The 18,267-nt window shown below is 41.7% G+C and overlaps 1 protein-coding gene across 2 annotated transcripts in view; it reads left to right on the top strand.

Moving 5' to 3' along the window:
* The window catches only part of ITGA9 (integrin subunit alpha 9), a 213,621-nt gene that overhangs the window by 144,165 nt on the left and 51,189 nt on the right, over positions 1-18,267 (top strand). For both annotated transcript variants that reach the window (XR_007378066.1, XM_048950756.1), the window contains exons 19-21: positions 13,115-13,201; positions 14,753-14,832; positions 17,933-18,022. Coding sequence is in view for 1 of the 2 variants with exons in the window: in XM_048950756.1 (XP_048806713.1) it covers positions 13,115-13,201; positions 14,753-14,832; positions 17,933-18,022 (257 nt within the window). In the remaining variant the exon portion in view is untranslated. The remainder of the gene's footprint in view (positions 1-13,114; positions 13,202-14,752; positions 14,833-17,932; positions 18,023-18,267) is intronic.

Here is an 18,267-nt window from a genome sequence, read left to right as displayed (position 1 = left end):
ATTTTTCCTGCATCGAAGTCTCCATTTTTTCATGTGTTTCCTGGCATCTAAGTCTCATTTTCACAGGATCATAGAATGGTTTGGGTTGGAAGGGACCTTAAAGATTGTCCAGTTCCAATACCCCTGCTGTGGGCAGGAATTAGACCAGGTTGCCTGAAGCCACATCTAACCTGGCCTTGAACACTTCCTTGAATAGGGTGCCCACAGCTAGTCTGGGAATCTGTTTCAATGCTTCACCATCCTTATAGTGAAAAATTTCTTCCTGATATAAACTTATCCTCTAAAAGAAAATCAAAAACAAATTAAAAAAAAAAAAAAAAAAAAAAAAAAAAACCAAAAAGCCCAGCCATTATCTTTCGTCCTATCACTGCACTCCCTGATAAGGGTTATCACAGTTTTATGATTTTTGCTATTAGTATTTCACATCATAACATCATGTCAAGCTTGGGGAATTAGAGTTCTGTGGTGTTCTTCTCCAGTGAACTTCTCCAGTTCTGTGGACTGACAGCTTTCCAGATATCTGGTTCTCAGGAGAGAGGAAGAACTGTGTATCCCAGACTTTGCATTCAGAGGGGAAGACCCACGAGCCATGGGACTCTCACTGCCTGGCACTGTGTAGGTGTGCTACCCAGCTCTTTTGTCTTCAGTTCAGAGTAAGGCCTTAGGTTTCAGACAGTCTCTCTCTCTCTCATTTTGTTTGATTTATTAGCATCAATTTCAATTATGTTGTTATTATAGTGTGTTACCTTGCATTCCGATATCATATTTAGTAAATCGAGCTTCCTCCTCAGATCATTGCTGCTGTTCTGTTCTTGGGTCCAGCTCCCATCTCTGTACCCTTCCCATTTCTCTTTTGGGCTGGTGGGCTTGCTGCTCCTCTGTCACAGACACAGACAGATTCAGATAATTCCATGACAGGGGTGCATTGCCAGCTTTCTTATAGGCTCCATATAAGAACTGAGAGGTTGCTAAAAGGTCCTCCTAGAACCTTCTCTTCTCCAGGTGGAACAGCCCCAACTGTCAGCCTATCTTCATAAGAAGTGCTCCAGTCCTCTGATCATCTTCATGGCCTTCCTCTACACCTATTCCAGTGTGTTCATGGCCTTAGTACTTCAGGTGGCACCTTGTGAGGGCAGAGTAGAAGAAGACAGTCACATCCATCACCCTGCTGGCCACCCCTTTTGTAGCAGCCCATGATATGGCTGGCTTTCTGAACTGCAGGTGTGTTACCAACTACTGACTTTTCATCAGCCAGCACTCTGTAGAGTTCTCAAGTCTGCTCTGAATCCATTCTCTGCCTAGCCTGTATTCATGTTTGGGATTGCCATAACCCAACTGCAGGGCATTGCGCTTGATCTTGATGAACTTCATTATGTTTGCATGGACCCACCTCTCAAGCCTGTCCAGGACTCTTTCGATGGCATCCCTTCCCTTCATTGTGTCGACCACACCATGCAGAGTGGTACTGTCTGCAAATTTGCTGAGGGTGCACTCAGATCCATGTCCATGTTACCACAAAGCTGTTAAATGGTATCAGTCCCAATGCCAGCAGCTGAGGAATACCACTCGTCACTGGTCTCTGCCTGGACATCAAGTTACTGACAACAAGTCTGAGTATGACAAGCCAGTTAGTTCTGATCTGCAGATCAGATCCACATCTTTCCTGTTTAGAGATGTCAGCAGGACAGCATTGAATGCTTTGCCCAAGTCCAGATGATATCACTTGCTCTGTGTTTTTTTTTTCTTTTCACAAAATCTTTAACTTGAAGAAATGATTCTTAACACTGGCAGTTGTGCACTAGATTACCTTGTGCAAGTTTATTTTTTAAGATGAGAGGAAGCAAACATATCTTGAATTCATCCTTGTAAAATCTTATCTGTATCTTCCAAGTAGTAGTATATACTGAAGTTCCAGTCACAGTTGGCTTACAGTTTAGAATTGTCTACATATCAGCCTCTGGTTGCTTCAGAGAATTGTTGTGTAAAGATACCAATTATAAAATAAAGTGCAAGTACATGGAGGAGATTGAGATGGAATGAGGTTTAGGCTGTTTTCAGCTTTGCATTTGTCTGTATTGATATCTCAAGGACTGTTCTTGATACTGGAGCACCTGTAGCCTGCACTGGTATCTTGCTTGAGAACAGCACCCAAAGCAGTGCTCCAAATGGAGAGGAGGTTGCTCAGCCCATTTTCCATTCGCCTTTCATATGGTGGAGGTTCAGCTGCCCAGGGTGCTTTCCTGCCAATTTGTTCCTGTTTTTTCATTGTCCTTTAGTTGCTGCTTGCATCATGGCAGTCTGTGATGCCAGGTGCTCTCAAAAGGGACAACTCTGCTTCTCTTGGAATAAAAGAAAAACATTATTTCAAGAGAAGGCAACAAAAGATTTGTCTGCCAGGGTAGCTACATAAGATAGCAGCTAGTGAATCAAGCACTAGTTAAACTGACTATGGCTTCATCTGCTCCCATCCTTACTCCCCTGTTGTTGTCTTGGACACCCATTTGCAGTGCTGCTCCCTTTGTCATTTCCCTTTTCTGTGAGGGCTCTATAGCAGAGATGGGCCTGGTCAGTGGTTTCTGTAATTCAGGTGCACTAGGGAAAGAGCAGTGGCCCCTTGGTCTGCAGCTAAGCAAAACTGGCTGTGCAGCCCATGTCCCTGAGCCTGAAAGATAAGAATATTAAATGATCTGTGTGATTAGAATTCACATGAGAAGTGATGTTTGCCGTCCCCTCCAATGCCAAATTGGAAAACTCATGCAGAAGTAAACAGTGTGTATCACAGTCTTCTGAAAGACCCCTGCAAATGTACACATTATACGCACGTGTTTGGCCCTTCAGTGATGATATCTATTGATGGTAATAAGGTGTGGGTACAAAATACCTGTGGTGAAGTGTCTGGGTCTGGGTTATTTGTGGATTGTGTGTATTACTGGCTTTGGCTGTAGGAAATAGTTTCTTTTGCTTGACTGCAAGTACACAATGTTTTATTTCACCTTGTGCCTTCCTAATAAATGGAGCAATGTGCATGTGAGTGTGTATGGAAAATTGAAGTTGAATTTGTATAAAAAATGGTACGATATGAATAAGTTGTTAGTATAAATACTTGTAACAGCACTTGATCAAGTTTGGAATCCTGTAGTCCCTAATCCTTCTCCAGCTAGGGCAGAATAGCTTAGCAGGTCTTACCTAAAGATAACAGTTTCCCCTTTAAATCACCATCCCCTTATCTCTTTGGATGTGTTCATTGGTTGCATCCTCAGGCTTTCAGGTGTATGGGGGATGTTTTTGTGGGGAACAGCTTAAATGTTTTGTTTTGTTTTGTTTACTTTTGTAGAAAATGAATGAACTGCCACCAGGTACTGACCTTACTCCAGTGTTTCTCTGATCCTTCTTTCACAGATTACATCCCAAAGCCACCCCTTGAGCTGAGCATTAAAAGCAAGGAGCTTTTGCATGAAATAGCTAGGTGAAGCTCTCAAAACTGCATGGTCCTACAGATCAGCAGAGTGCCTGGGAAATGGCACAGTGGGAGGCTTCCTCTTGGCAGTTCCAGTACCTCCAGTCTGGTAACTGCTGGCCACTACACATCTGTCTCCCTTGCACCTTTTCAGCTCCGGTGGTTCCTTTTCCAGCAGGAAAGCATTTGAGCCACATGGAGATGGGCAGGAAAGGCAGCTCTAACTTTCTGGCCCTGGGAAAACATTTGTTTTGGGTCATGTTCAGGAGTTAGAAAGGCTTAATCAGGAGCCTGAGATTATCCTGACTGAACCAGCAGACCCTGTGCTGAGAAATTCAGTGGGGATGCCAAGTGTGAGGTAACTCATGGTCCTTGGGGCATGGATATGGCTGCAGGGGCCGGAGCCCCAGCACAAGTTCCTAGACTGATGATGTCAGCAATGATGTAACTTTTAAGATACTAATTGCTGCTGGGGAGAGGAGAAATGCAATCTTGTCATTAACGGCCATATTCCAACAAAGACATATTTGCTGTGGTGAGAACTATTTTCTGTTACTGCTACTTTTCTGCCACTGTCTGAAAGGCTATAAAGGCAAGAATTAGGCTCTCATCTCTATCCTGAAACACAGTAAGGAGATTGCAGGGAAGGTGTGGTGTCTCCAGCCTTTACTCATCTGGGCAGTTCTACAGTGGGCACTGTGGGCAATTCACCTGCTGTTGTAGAAACAGGCTACCGTCTTCTCCTTCCAGGGCATGCACTCAGTTTATCCTAAATAACAGTCTCTATATCCCTTAGTCTTTTGTGCCCAAATTGAACTAGTGTTCTTCATATTGCTAATATTCTCTGGCATGAGCTGGGTATCGCTTGATGGGGTGAAAGTTGCTGTGTGGGCAAGTGGAAGCCTGACCTTTAAGCTGTTCCTAGTTGCTTCCTGAGTAAGTGTGACTGGACGTCAGCACATGGGAAAAAGGGTAAGGAGCAGCTTGGCTGAAATATAGTCAACCTCATAATGGATGCATGACAACTGACCTAATAGTTACAGGGGACAGTAGGTCTTGGCAATGTACCTTATTATTTTTCCCTCTGTAGAAGTAAAGATTAGCAGTTCTCACCTGTTATGGGGAAGAGAATGGTAGAGCTTGTGTAGTGGAAGCTGATGCAGCGTGAGAGCAAAGGAGATGAAACTTCTCAGGTTGGCAATAAATCCCCCTTTCTCCTTACAGCTTCAACACCTGCCCTGCAGGTCCTATAAAGAGAGAAGCTGCGAAACCACAACCAGTTTTATTGACTTGTTCAAAAACCTCTGAGATGGCGTGCTTTAAAAATCTGCTGTAGTATCTGTTCTCCAGTTAATATGTATGCCATGAGAGAGAAGGAGGAAAGATGAGAATGCTGGGAATATCCAGCAAATAGAAAAGCTTTTGTTTTTCTCTCCTTTTTTTTCCTCAAAGATTTTCTGTACTGGTTGGGATTGGTGATCTCATGGTCTATAAATAGGTTCCATCCAGGGAGGAGAGGAAAGAGGAGGGAGGCTCTAATTAATTATATAGAAATAGTTGTTTTTGCAAAATAAGCAGCAAATCCAAGATGTTTCAAGCCAGGCTTTCTGTGCTTGGGGGTGGGGTGTGCCTGCATCATTCACTAATGAGATCATGGAATAGGGCAGGAAATCTCTCTCTGAAGCCAAAGCAAACTGTTTTTTCCCCTCTTGTTCTTTTTTTCTGAAACAACTGAAGAGGTTCCTCCATCACCTTTCAAACTTGTTGTCTGATAATGAATCAGAGAATTGATTCACTATCGGAATTAGAGGTCTAGACACCCTGGTCTTCCAGCTTTGTGTGTGTGTGTTTGGTTGTATGCCCGTCAGCGTAGTTGGGGTAATGTAATTTTGCTTGCTCATGCAAGCACGAGCATGACAAGGGTCTCTGCCAATGAAACAGCAGTTTGTACAGCTGCAGAATTTCTGTACATCACATTTGCTGACTTAATTTACTGGGGAATATCCGCGTGTTGGAAGTATCTGTGTGAAGGAAAACTCGGAGTCCCCGTGGTGCCTTAAAACAGACCCTTGCAACACACAAAAAAATCTTTTCATTCTGTCGTATAATTAGATTGCCTGTCCGGTGTTCTTCAGTCATTACAGTCAGGGGAGTAAATAGATGTCAGGTTCATGACATACACTCAGAGTAAATACACAGAGACATACACAGAGTATGTCTGTGTTTAATCTGTATTTTCTTTTCTGTAATATTTTTCCTAGCATGCAATGATTAACAGTAACTTACATATAGTAGCTGTCACTGCCCCTGATTTATTGTTGAATTGTCCTTCACATTATTCACATTGTTGCTTGCATTCCACCAATATTTGGAAATAATTTAAAACAGAATAATGTTATGAAGCTTGGAAAATAGAGCTTAAAAACAAAATTAATGATAGAAATAAATCTTATTTCTGTGGCTCCTTGTTGCACATTTTGCTTTGGTGAGTGAAGAAGTGCACATAGAAGAGTTTCTGAAGACAAGGCTCAGAAGTTGCTTGAAGCTATTGAATTAACCATGCACCAAAAAATGGAATAAAACTCAAGAGGCTTTTGCTCTGAGAGCAAAACTCACAGCAGTGCATGTGAGAATTTTATTTTTGATGGCTTTTAAAGCAGTGACCACCTGTACTGGACCGTTGCCAACCATTCTGAAAGCTGCTGCCAGTAATAGGGTCTTTTTCCCAGGCCAAATCACATGCTTGGAGCTCATGAGAAGCCTCATGGCCTTCCCATGGGAATAGGGACTCAAACTCCAAAACTTCTGACCTCGGTCTGTTAGGTAGTGAGACTTTTAAATGTGAGTTACTGATGCTTTCAGCATCCACTAGGACCTGAGTGAGTTGGGGAAGGTCAGTATGTGGCAGTCAGGCCCAGGAATCATAAATGAAATATTAGTTTTAAATTCAGAAAGACTAAGACAACAAAGAGGCAAAAGCAGGCACTAGCTGCTAGTTGTACAAATGGGACAGAGACACAAAGAGCATTTAGGAACCATAACGAGTAACTTCTAAGAGGAATTTGCTGTAAATCAGACCATCGTGGCAGGAATCTTCTGCTTAAATTATGATGCAGTGCCAGGAAGAGTTATATGAACAATACCAGTAAAAACCACCTTCTGTTCCTGCAGTTTTAAAATCATAGAATCACAGAATGGCCTGGGTTGAAAAGGACCACAGTGCTCATCCAGTTCCAACCCCTGCTGTGTGCAGGTCACCAACCAGCAGCCCAGGCTGCCCAGAGCCACATCCAGCCTGGCCTTGAATGCCTGCAGGGATGGGGCATCCACAGCCTCCTTGGGCAACCTGTGCCAGTGCCTCACCAGCCTCTGGGTGAAAAACTTCCTCCTTATAACCAACTAAACCTCCCCTGTCTCAGTTTAAAACCATTCCCCCTTGTCCTATCACCATCCACCCTCACGAACCACCAGGACAAGGTTACCAAAATTGGTCACATTCACAGGGAAATTCAGCCTGGGCCAGTCTTTTTATTGAGAAAATCCCGAAGGTTTCAGGAACAGAGACTTTCCTAATTGCTCTGTACATGTGGGTAGCTGTGACCCACATTATTTGGTGACCTTTGTTGCTGTGGAAAGAAAGTGCATCAGTATACTCATGTGGCTGTTAAATGAATTTACAAATATTTATATCCTTGAAGCCGCAGTGAAGGCGTTAAGAGGATTGGGAAGCAGGGAGAGCTAAGGGCAGGATCAAAATAAAAATTATGCTCTCATAACCTTTGGGAAACACACAGGGAGCAAGAGGGAAGGTTACTGAAGTGCAACCGAAGGACTTAACCCAAGATTTGGAAGGGTTATTAGAAAAAGTCATCTCAAATATCATAGGAGAGGTGATCTTTATTTTATGTTCCTCACCTTAGAGATGTTTGTATTAAAATCACAGAATCATAGAATGGCCTGGGTTGAAAAGGACCACAATGATCATCCAGTTCCAACCCCCTGCTGTGTGCAGGGTCACCAAGCAGCAGACCAGGCTGGCTCAACGTGCAGCAACCAGCTGTGATCAGACACAGACATATGTTCAGTGATATCTCCTGAAAGTGAGAAGCTTTTAAAATGCAGTTCAGGTCTATGTAATTGTCCTCTTCAGTGGAACAGAAGGTTCGGATTTCATCTAAACTTTCACTTGGAAAAATGTCCCTGTTCACCGAAATTCCAATCTGTAAGTTGAAATTATTGAGACATGAGTATGTTCTTCAAGACGGAGTCCATGTGGATTATACATGTAAAAAAAAGTACAGATTTAGCAAAACGTTTTTCCTAGTGTCTGCTGTAAGCTTCTAACTGGTGTACAAGTCAGGTTACTTATGTTTTTACATAACTAGTGTGGAGAGTGAACTGTAAAATGTGTACTGGAGAGTACATACTGAGTATGTAGTATCTAACTTTGGAGGTTTAGCATACTGTAGGAGAGCAGGTAGCCCTCCTTAGTGCTGTTTCCTTCAATACTTGTTGTAGGACCTCTCAGATGAGGATGCTCTTTGTGGTCCCCTGTGGGGTCAGCTATGATGATTCTCAGACAGGTGTCACAGAACAGGTAAAGCAATAACAAGAGCATGCGCCCTGGCAACAAGAGCAGGATTTCTCAGTATGTACTTTTGTGCTCTTTGGAAAAGCTGCAGCAGCATCACAAAACAGAACGAGTTAAACAAATTCTCAACATCTTCAAAATGAGTGTTCTGTCAACATGTTATCAAAGCTTCCAGGACATTTTCTCCACCGTTCCAGAGTACTGGTAGCTAGGATCTGCAGAAGCATTTTTCCAACTAAGCAACAACAGAACAGGTTTTTATTTGAGTATTTGTGAGGAAACAGAAAGATAAACTGCTCTTAGGTATGTTATATAGCAAATTTTTCTTTTTTTTCCTTTCTCCTAAGAATGTATACAAATTATCCTAACAATTAGCAACAAGGATATTTTCAGTATCTTTCATTAGTGATTTTAACCCATTTTAACCATAACAGCTCATCAGAGGGCAGAATAAGAGGATTGGGTCATCTCTGGCACAGATAATCAACAGTGTTCAGAATAGTACTAACCTTCCCAAAAGTGCATAAATGCATACAACTTTAAAAAATAAAAATAAAATCAGAGCCATATCCAGGACATCATTTTGCCAGGTTCTCCAAGTTGAGTATTCTTCTGGTGCAGCTTCATGCTGACATGGAAGGTGTAATATCTACCAGTATCTTGTATGCTTAGGAGAGTGGAGAGCTGGCAGGCAATAAAGGAACGTTAGAAAGCTCTAAGTGCAAAATACAACACAAGTGACCTGTACTTTTACACTTGTTTGCTTTTGCTGATAGTCATAATCTGGTAGAAGAGCTGTCAAATAAATCAAGGTCTGGGTGCTGAAGGGGAGTTAACAGGCTGGGGGAGATTAGATGAGGAGTTGCTTGAGGTGTCAGGCTTGCAGCTAGTCTTGGATGGGGGTGGGAACAGGTTGGAGAGTGTGTGATTGACTCTGGGCTGGGGATGATGATGTGAAGTCAGAGAAGAGTTGCTTTTTCGTTGAGAAGAAATGAATAACCCTAAGGATGGGAAAAAATGGAAACAGATGGGAGTACAGGAACTGCTAGGTCAGAAAGGCAGAAATATTTTTCCTTTAAGACTGGAGGTTTTTGTTTGGACATGACATGAATGATGTGGAAGAGGGTTTTATCAGCTGATGAATAAGTCATCATTGCCGGCTATGTGAGATTCTTAAGGGAAAAATGCATGTGCATTCTGGTATGAAAACTGCTTATCAAGATGCAGCTGAGGATGTCTCAGCACCCTTTGTGCCATTTAATGTGTGCTGTCTGCATCTGGCCATCCATCCTCAGGAAGGGAAAGCATAACAAGTGTACTATGTTGGTATGTCACTGTGAAGACTCCCTAGAGGGAGTTTTTGTCTTTTTTCCACCAGCATTTCTTTTTTTTTTTATTATTTTTTTCATAGGACATTCCCTTTGTCTTAAATCTTAGATTTGGCAGTTAACGAAGTTGAAAATTACCCTTTAAAGTCAGAGTAAACAGTATATAAGAAATCTTGTTTAAAAAAGTCTGTTTCAGGAAGAGGGGGCACAAATGGCTGCTGTCTTTGAGCAAGATTTGGTTCTAATAAATGATCTGTAGGATCATCCCTAAAATATTTGAGTCCTGTGCTCAAACTGGCACTGGTCCCACCTTTATACCAGAACATTAGGCCCATCAAGTACTAAGGAAAAACAATCTTTCCAAATGCCAGAATGCATGTAATCAAAGACTTGCTTGGTACAATCTGTTCTAGTACTGACAAGCTATTTCCTTAGTGACAGCCTACCTTTTGCCGCCTGAAAAGCATGCAGTTCTCATGCAGTCCAGTAATGATCTCTGATGGGGAAAGAGCAAAATCTGGAGTTGTTCTGTGTGTTAAATCCCCAGATGTTCAGCTAGGTGAAGTCAACAAAAGGACAGTGTCCAGCATCCCGTCTGTGTGGTCAAAACAATTTACTCGTGTTGAAATGTTTTTTGTTCACCTTTCTCAAGCAAATGAGTCTCTGAGCTTTTTTTCTGGTTAAGTATCTGAGTTGTTTGAGGCAATAAGAACTGCATGTAGTGTTAAGGGCAGGGATATAAGGAGATATTGCTCCAGTGCATATCCTGTGTTGTCAGACAATAGTCAGATGTACTCTGAACTCCCATGTTCAGTAGCTGCCCACTTCTACCAAAACATGTACTGTCAAAGATGCCAATGGAGAAAATAGCTGGTGTCCCTTGGTGCAGGCAGTGTGGTGCACCAAATTAATACCTGAAAAAGCTGAGAGTTGGATCTGAGGCAGGAATAACACAAGCATTGTAGAACTTCTTTCATTTTCAAGTTTTAAATTTAACAACATTTCTGAGTTGCTATTTCTACCATACTATCTTAATATGATCATTATTGCCTCCCTGCACTACTCAGTCAGATGAAGCCACACAAAACATTTACTCTTCAAAACAAGAACCTCCAGAAATAAAGCCGTTTACATTTCTGAGCACCCCCTGATTAAATGCCCCAGCACATGACAGCATTATGCTACAGAATTTCCATGATTTCCATTGGGCTGCTCTTTCCTCGTGTGCCTCTTTCAATAGCGTTAGAACTCAGCTGTTTCATTGTTCTTGTTACAGTCATCAAGAACTTTTCTTTCTGTTTGGAGGAACAGACTGTTAGTCATCCTAAGCTGTTTCTTCATTTGTTATGCAGTAGTACTACAGCTCTTTGGCTAATTAGCTCGCTGTTTAGCTGATTGACTCTTCTGAAAACATGAAATGCTGTCAGATGTTTCAGAAGGAAGACAGAGTTGTCTGGATAATTCATGTTCTGTAACCAGCAGAGAAGCTTCCATCCGCTTTGGCTGCATTTTCTAAGCAAATTAGAAACTCTGCTAGGTAGTATAGAAATAGTGAAGAATACCAATCCAGTGATTCAGCAAACTTCTTTATGCCATTTCCTAGCTCTGAGCAGTTTGACTTTGCAGCGTGCATAGTGTTTTATTAATCATTAAACTGGATGGTATGCTAATGAAGTCAGAAGGTCCTTCTAGTCAATCTCAGCACATCTATTAAGCTGTTGCAAGCAGCGACAATAGAAATGGTCAATGCAGTTTTATCTGTCATTTCCTTAACTGACTGTTACAAACAACTGGCATCTGCCTGCCTGTTGTCAGGACTGCAGAGGCAGGCAGCCTCCAATTTGCAAAATGAAGAAGAATTGCACTTCTTCCATGATCAAGATGACTGTTCTTTCTGTTATCGTGTTTTTTGACATCTCTGAAGCGATACAGACATGGGGAGAGGAGGCAGCCTCTTGGGTCTGTCTGGTCACTGTCACCACCAGACAGCTATGTAAATAGAAATCTCTCTTGACTGAGCAGAAACAGGGAGATGATGAAAGAGAGTTCATAGGTTGCTACAGTCAGACAGCTAGGGATGCTGGAACAACACAGAACCAAGAATGTTCCCAGAGAAAACAACTGTGAAATTTTTCATTTGGTTGCGCAGCTGCTCAGAGTGAGTATTCACCGGATCATCCACATAAAACTAGAAGAGTTCCCAGATCGCTGAGTGGAAAAGGCAAGTGAAGGAGATGCTTCACCTATAAAGCACTTTCTCTGCTCTTTTTTGTTAAATGGAGGAGAAGATCTGACCTAGAATAGGAAGATGACAGCTTTGTACAACTGAATCTAGATAGCTGATTTGCTGGGCAGTGCCATCTTTTGTAATGTTGGAAATAGAATCATACAGAGGACTGCAAGGAAATAAATCCATAGAGAAAATGAACATGGAGGCCACTGCTCTGGCAGTTGGGTACTACTGAAGTGATTTCATGCCGTCTCAAAGCATGCATGGATTTTCCCCTTAGATTATTTTCTTTACACATGATACCAGTCAAATAACTAAATCAGGGGAGAAAAATGACGTTAGGGATATAATCATCTATTGACATGTGCTATGAATTGAACCATGATTTTGAAGATAGAGGGGAAACAAAAGGAAACAGCTGAAAGATCAAGAATGTGGATGCAGTCAGAGTAACAGGTAATGGTCTGACAGTCAGACAGGGTAATGTCTGTAGACCACTAATGCAGTGCTCAGATCAAAACATGAAACCAAGAGAGACATTTCCTGGAGATGCTTATAGTCTGGGTCCATGTTTTGGGAAGCCACTTCAACATGTGCTTGTTCCATTCGAGAATGGTACTCATGCAAATGCTTAAATTGAAGTACATATTTAAAGCAAAACTCATGAGTGATTTGGGAAATGTGCCAAGAGCAGACTGAGCTTGGGTTTCACAAACTATTGTAGATTCCTGAAATAGATTGAATAAATGATATATCCTGTATCTAAGAGATTTCCAGATAGATGTCCATAATTGGGTTAATTTTCAGATTCATATCTCTCAATTCAGGCATTCATATTACAGTTGCATACTTCAATACCACAGCTCCAGTGTTGATCTATTCAGTAGCAGGGCCTCGTCACTTCCTTGGCTCACTTGGGAATGAACACCTACATTTGCTCTGCTTAGCAGTTTTCTAGCTCTGCTAGGATGGGAGCACCTGGATCATTTAGCAGAACTCTTCTGGGTAGTCACCTGAAGGTGTGCATCCAGATTCTGGAGCTGAATCTCACTCTGAAAATTTTATGTTATGAACTTTTCCATAGAGACAAGGCATGCAACTGTCTTCTGATGATCTGGAGATGAGAATGTCCTAACCTGGAGCCAGACTCCTATTTTATGGAGCAATGGAAGGCTTTCTATTCAACAGATTCATTTCTGTTGTTTTAATGGGCTGGCTTTTATGTTAGTGCTCTGAACTTTTCAGTTTGTATTACTGACAGTGCTCATAGGCCATCATGGTTTAGTGTGAGGAGGGGATCATCCCCTAATTTACTCTACACCACCACTGTGTCATTAAAGAAGAGCTGGTACCCTTATCATTGTAGTTCATCCCACGAGACTAAGAGATCAGGACCATGAGTAACAGCGTTATGATGGGAAATGTTTTATTTTCTAAGATGCTTTATCTCAATGACATCTCTTGGTAGTCTTTCTCCATCGTTTTGTGGTCTTTTTATTTTCTTACAGGAGGAGCTGGGAATTTCCTGTGAGTTGCTGGAGTCAGACTTCCTCAAGTGCAGTGTGGAATTTCCTTTCATGAGATCAAAATCTAGGGTAATGTCATGATATTTTCATCTGCAGTGATGGTTTCTTCCCCTGTTTTTCTCCAAAGAGTGTCGGGAAGAATAACTGCTCTGTTAAATGCCTGTGGCTGATACCTTATGTAGCTTTCTAACACAGATATCCAGGCCTTGTATGGATGTGGGAAGGCAAACGTACTCACCAGATACAGCCAATAGCGATAACTTGTGCATTGCAATTAAATACTCTTGAAAAGATGATGCAAGAGTTGTAGCAACCAAAACCTCAGTGGAATATTAGAAAAAGACCCTGTCTCGTTTGTGTTGCCTTACTGTATTTTTATTTTTGCCTACTCTCAATTTAAATTGTGACTGCTTTCGTATGAACGACAATGAAAGTTTTGTAATAAATTTTTCATATTATGGTTTTCTGATAGCTCTGAAAGAAGGTTTTTTCTTTTGGTAGTAGTAGATGAACTCTCTTATTATATTTAGAAATCCAGCCAGGTTCTTTCTGTCACTAATCAAAACTATACAGTGACCAACCCAGGAACTGAGAATAGGCATAATTTTAGGATGATCTGAACAAAATGTATCTGAATTTTCTTACAAAATTTAAATTTTAAAAATTAATCCTTTCTGTTTGAATTGCCACAACATTTGACCTCATGTTTTTGTTGCTTTCTTTCTTAACATATTATTTGTTGCTTGCAATATGCTCTTTTGAAACATTTAAAAAGATATACAACGTAATGGAAAAAATGCAATAGCAAGTGGAAAAAATTGCAATAGCAAAATATCACCTGGAATTTAAGAATTTCAATATTTAGCTTCAGAGTGACGTAGTTCCCTTCCCTTCCCTTCCCTTCCCTTCCCTTCCCTTCCCTTCCCTTCCCTTCCCTTCCCTTCCCTTCCCTTCCCTTCCCTTCCCTTCCCTTCCCTTCCCTTCCCTTCCCTTCCCTTCCCTTCCCTTCCCTTCCCTTCCCTTCCCTTCCCTTCCCTTCCCTTCCCTTCCCCATTGAAATTAGCATGAATTTGGAAACCATTTCACCTGAGCTTTGGAGTTAAACACAAATGTTGCTGTGTGGAATATTTAATGTAGTGCTACAGTGATCAACCCAGATTTCTCAACTCAAAATTAACACCTGATTATGTCCAGCTTGGTTAGTGGCCTGGATGGTGCTTTAGCTACTGCTGGTTGTTCCCGGTGTCTGTGCATGCCTGTGCATGAGAGATTCATGGAAGATTTCTTGGCAGCAGTTAGTGCGTGCAATGGTGCTGAGGTAATTTCAGTAATGATCTCTTAATGCTAGAAGGCTCTTCCACTGGCAGATAATTTGCTCCCAAAATATCTTTGAGTGGCAATTCTAATAAAGGCCTTCTCACAATGAAAAATCAGATTCTGTAGTATTTGAACAACCTAGCAATTGTGAAGTTAAACCTTCACTACTGTGCAGTAGAGGGGGCTCTATTAAGAATATCAAAATATGCTACTTGTTTTTAGCTAGACCAGTAGGATATAGGTGAAGCTTCAGAATAAATGTGTTTTGAAACAGTCTCTAAATGCCACTTTTTCTTTGTGCAGTATGAGTTCAGTGTAATCTTTGACACAAGCCACCTGTCTGGACAAGAGGAAACACTTACCTTCCTTGTCACTGCCCAAAGGTAAGAGAACTTTTCCGTGTCTTGATGACTTGGATCTTCTTTGTTGCATGATATGTGCACTGCCTATGCTTAGCAATTGTGTGGTAGCAGTCATCATCACATGCATGTATAGTAAATGAGGTTGAATGACTGAAGCTAAATGCTTGTTCTTTGATAACACAGAGGAAACATGTGACTTACCTTCACTGAGAAGTGAGGTGGAATTGTGTGTAAGCTCTGTTTGCCAGGCAGTTGTGATTCTGAAGGAGCATTTTGTGTTCTTTCAGTTGGAAGGCCCTTGTGTTTCTCTGCTCATCCCTTTGGGCTGTGTATCAAGCTCAGCTCAGCTGTGCTTGACGATCAGCACCAGACAGACCCATTTGTTCCAGCATTTAAATGAAATAAGTATGCTTGGATGCAAACCAGAAAAGAAAAATGCTTTCATCAGATGCTCAGAGATCTTACTGACAGTTTCCAAAGCTACATGTCTATTTTTTCCCCACTCTGCATCTTCAGTAAGGTTTGACAGATGCATGGAACAGTTGAAGGGGACACTGTCCCAAGGGCATTTGCATCAAGCACTGCAGTAGGATGGTGCCAAATGCTAGCCAGTGCCCTTATAATGTAAACACAATCACTTTATCTGGAATGAAATAAAAGATGTGGCACCCAGGATGACCTGCTACAAAAGAGGTAGTCTCCATGGGTGTTTAAGGCAAGGCAATGTCTGGGTGTTTATTTGGAGACTGTAGCACAGCTTCATTAACCTAGGCCATAAATTGCTGCTCTGGCATGCTGAGTAGGGAACCGGTTGCTGCTTCCACAGGCCATCTTCATACCTTACAACATCAAAAATGGCATTTCAATGGCATTTCCAAACAGCTCGCCTCCCCATTCTGATGCCTCACAGACTTATTTGGAATGAGAGACAAGATCTTGCAGTTGCTGAGTGACTGCTCCTGTAACAGCTGTAGGTGGGGAACAAGATCCTGCAGCACGTGGGGCTGCTATGAAGCGCTGACAGTGAGACCTCACATCAAGTGGGCAAGGCCATGGCTTGCACATTATGCAAGTTTTACTCTGTGAAAGTAGCTGATCACGTGTTTAGATGACCCCATAATATTTCTAGGGCAGGAGTTGAATCAGGATCTGCTGGGTGAATGCCAGCCGTTGCAAAGATAGGTCACGGCTGCTTTAAATTTGCCCAGGCAGCATTTTCCAGCTTGTACCTCTCATTTCCATGCCTTGGATAGCACAGGGCTCTCCTCAGTCACCTCACTCCTTGAGATTACTGTGCTTCACCAGTGAGGAGGGTTGGCTGGTGCCTTTAGATGGGGTGAAGTTATAGATAGCAGCTTGTGCACATAGTGCAAATGCTCTGAGAGCTTAAGAGAATGTCTTTCATTTCAGAAGGGTGGACTGGAGGACAGTTGTTTTGTGAAGGATTCAGCTGAACCTCCAGAGACAGCAGTGCACTTCCCAGTGCAGAACTACCCTTGTTTCCTCCCTGTCTTTGGGCAAATTACTCAATTCCCTTGCTGTCAAATAATAGTAATATTTTCTACCACAAGAGTTGCTGGTCTGCAGCAGCGAGCCATTGATTGAAGTCAGCAATAAGGAAATGGACAGGAAAATTATGTGCTGTGGATAGACAACAAGAAGTATGGACTTTATTCCCACACAAAACTGGAGCTAGTCCTCCAGAATTGTCTAGGGATAGAGAAGCTGTTAGTTGTACTATGCTGTCATGGGAATGTAAGTATTGCTCTTCAGGTGGCCACTTAGCTTGTTCCTTGTAGCTGCAAATTCCATATAAGCACCTATAGCAAAAGAGAGTGAGAGACTGGTTCAGTAGTGAGACAGCATAGGAGAAACTAAGCACCAACAAAACTCTTCCACTGCTTCCTGGAGTGAACTATTTTGCTAGAATCAGACTCAGTGAGTGATGTTCTCCTTTTGTACAGGAACTTTGAAATGTATTAGCTGCATACATTTGAAATCTGTATGGAATTCTGCAAGCTTGTTCTACTTGCCACCAGAGTATCTCGGTATCTGAGATGAAAAATGCCTCCATTTCAGACTCTTATGAGTCCATCCAGTTTTTGTTAAGTCTTTTTTTTTTCTTCTTTTTTCCTGGGACCGAATTAAGCAACTCATCATATAAATGGTGTATCATTTGGGATGTTACAGCTTGCTTCTTTTCCCTCAGTGACATTGTCCTAAAGTAAATGGGAGCATATCTTTTCCCAGTTTGATTCGTGAGTAAATCCAGTGAACAGCAAGGCAGAAAGCAGTTAGTCACTGCTAGAGAGTCTGGAAATATATGCAACATATCTTCTGAGCTGTTACCCACCAAGCAGGCTCACCTCCAGGATTAGAATATTTACAAGCTTGCATGCTGTGCTTGCATTTCAGCCTTTCCTGGATTTAATATATAAATGTTCACACTGAAATAAAATGACTGAAATAAGAGATGATTACTTACTTTTCTTTCCTTCTGCTTTTGACCAGTGGTGGCAGCTGACTATAATATAAAGATAGAAAGTAGTACTTTCATTTTGACAACTAATTACATGTGAAGGGAGTAGAACAGTGAAGAGTTTATGGCTAGTTCTATATGAGGATGTAGCCTGCAAGGTTGCTCATAGCTATGAAACAGTGCTGTGAAGCAATTCAGGTACTTAGAAGTGAAATTTAATTTACTGAGTCAGGAACCCTCTGTGAGATGTATGTGATCCTCCCAAACTGATGTACAGTCGGGCTGGGAAAAATGAGTCCTTGCATTTATGCCTAGATGTCCTTGTATGTCTCCACTGTGAATGATGACAGCACTTCCCTTTGGATTGACTGCTTTTCTCAAATATGGTTTCTCAGCTTGTGCTTGTTCATGTCCCATCCACAGAGGGGTAACCATAAAGTATATACTGTGTACATGCTGTGCCCCCTCCAAAGTGGGGTGAAGAAATGTAACTCCTACCCTCTGAAAGGCTTCCTGAGGAGAGGTGACATCGCTCAACAAGAGGAGTTCAGAGCACAAAACATAGGGATAGTAGCTGTGTAACTGTGAGATAATACAAAGGCTGGGGATTTACAGTATGTTTATGTTTTCTTTCTGGCACAGTGGAAACGTAGAGCGCGTGGAGTCCTTGCATGATAATACTCTGACCCTATCAGTGCCCCTGATGCATGAAGTGGACTCATCTATCAATGGGTAAGTACCAGTCATCAAATGAAAACAAAAAAATGCCAGTAATCCTAACAATAACATTTAAACCTCTTGGAGTGAAAAACGGAATTTTTCTCTTTGTTTACAAGTATTGGAATGTTGATTTTTTATTTTTTTTTTCTTGTTTCCCAGACTCTGGAAATAAGGACAATCTCATTCCCTATCTGGGAATTTTATTTGTCATTCTTTACATTCCAGCACTGTAACTCTTTCTCACTCCTTTCTAACAA

The sequence above is a fragment of the Lagopus muta genome, chromosome 7, assembly GCF_023343835.1.
Source record: "Lagopus muta isolate bLagMut1 chromosome 7, bLagMut1 primary, whole genome shotgun sequence".
Taxonomy (NCBI): domain Eukaryota; kingdom Metazoa; phylum Chordata; class Aves; order Galliformes; family Phasianidae; genus Lagopus; species Lagopus muta.
This window is presented reverse-complemented; position numbering and strand designations above follow the sequence as displayed.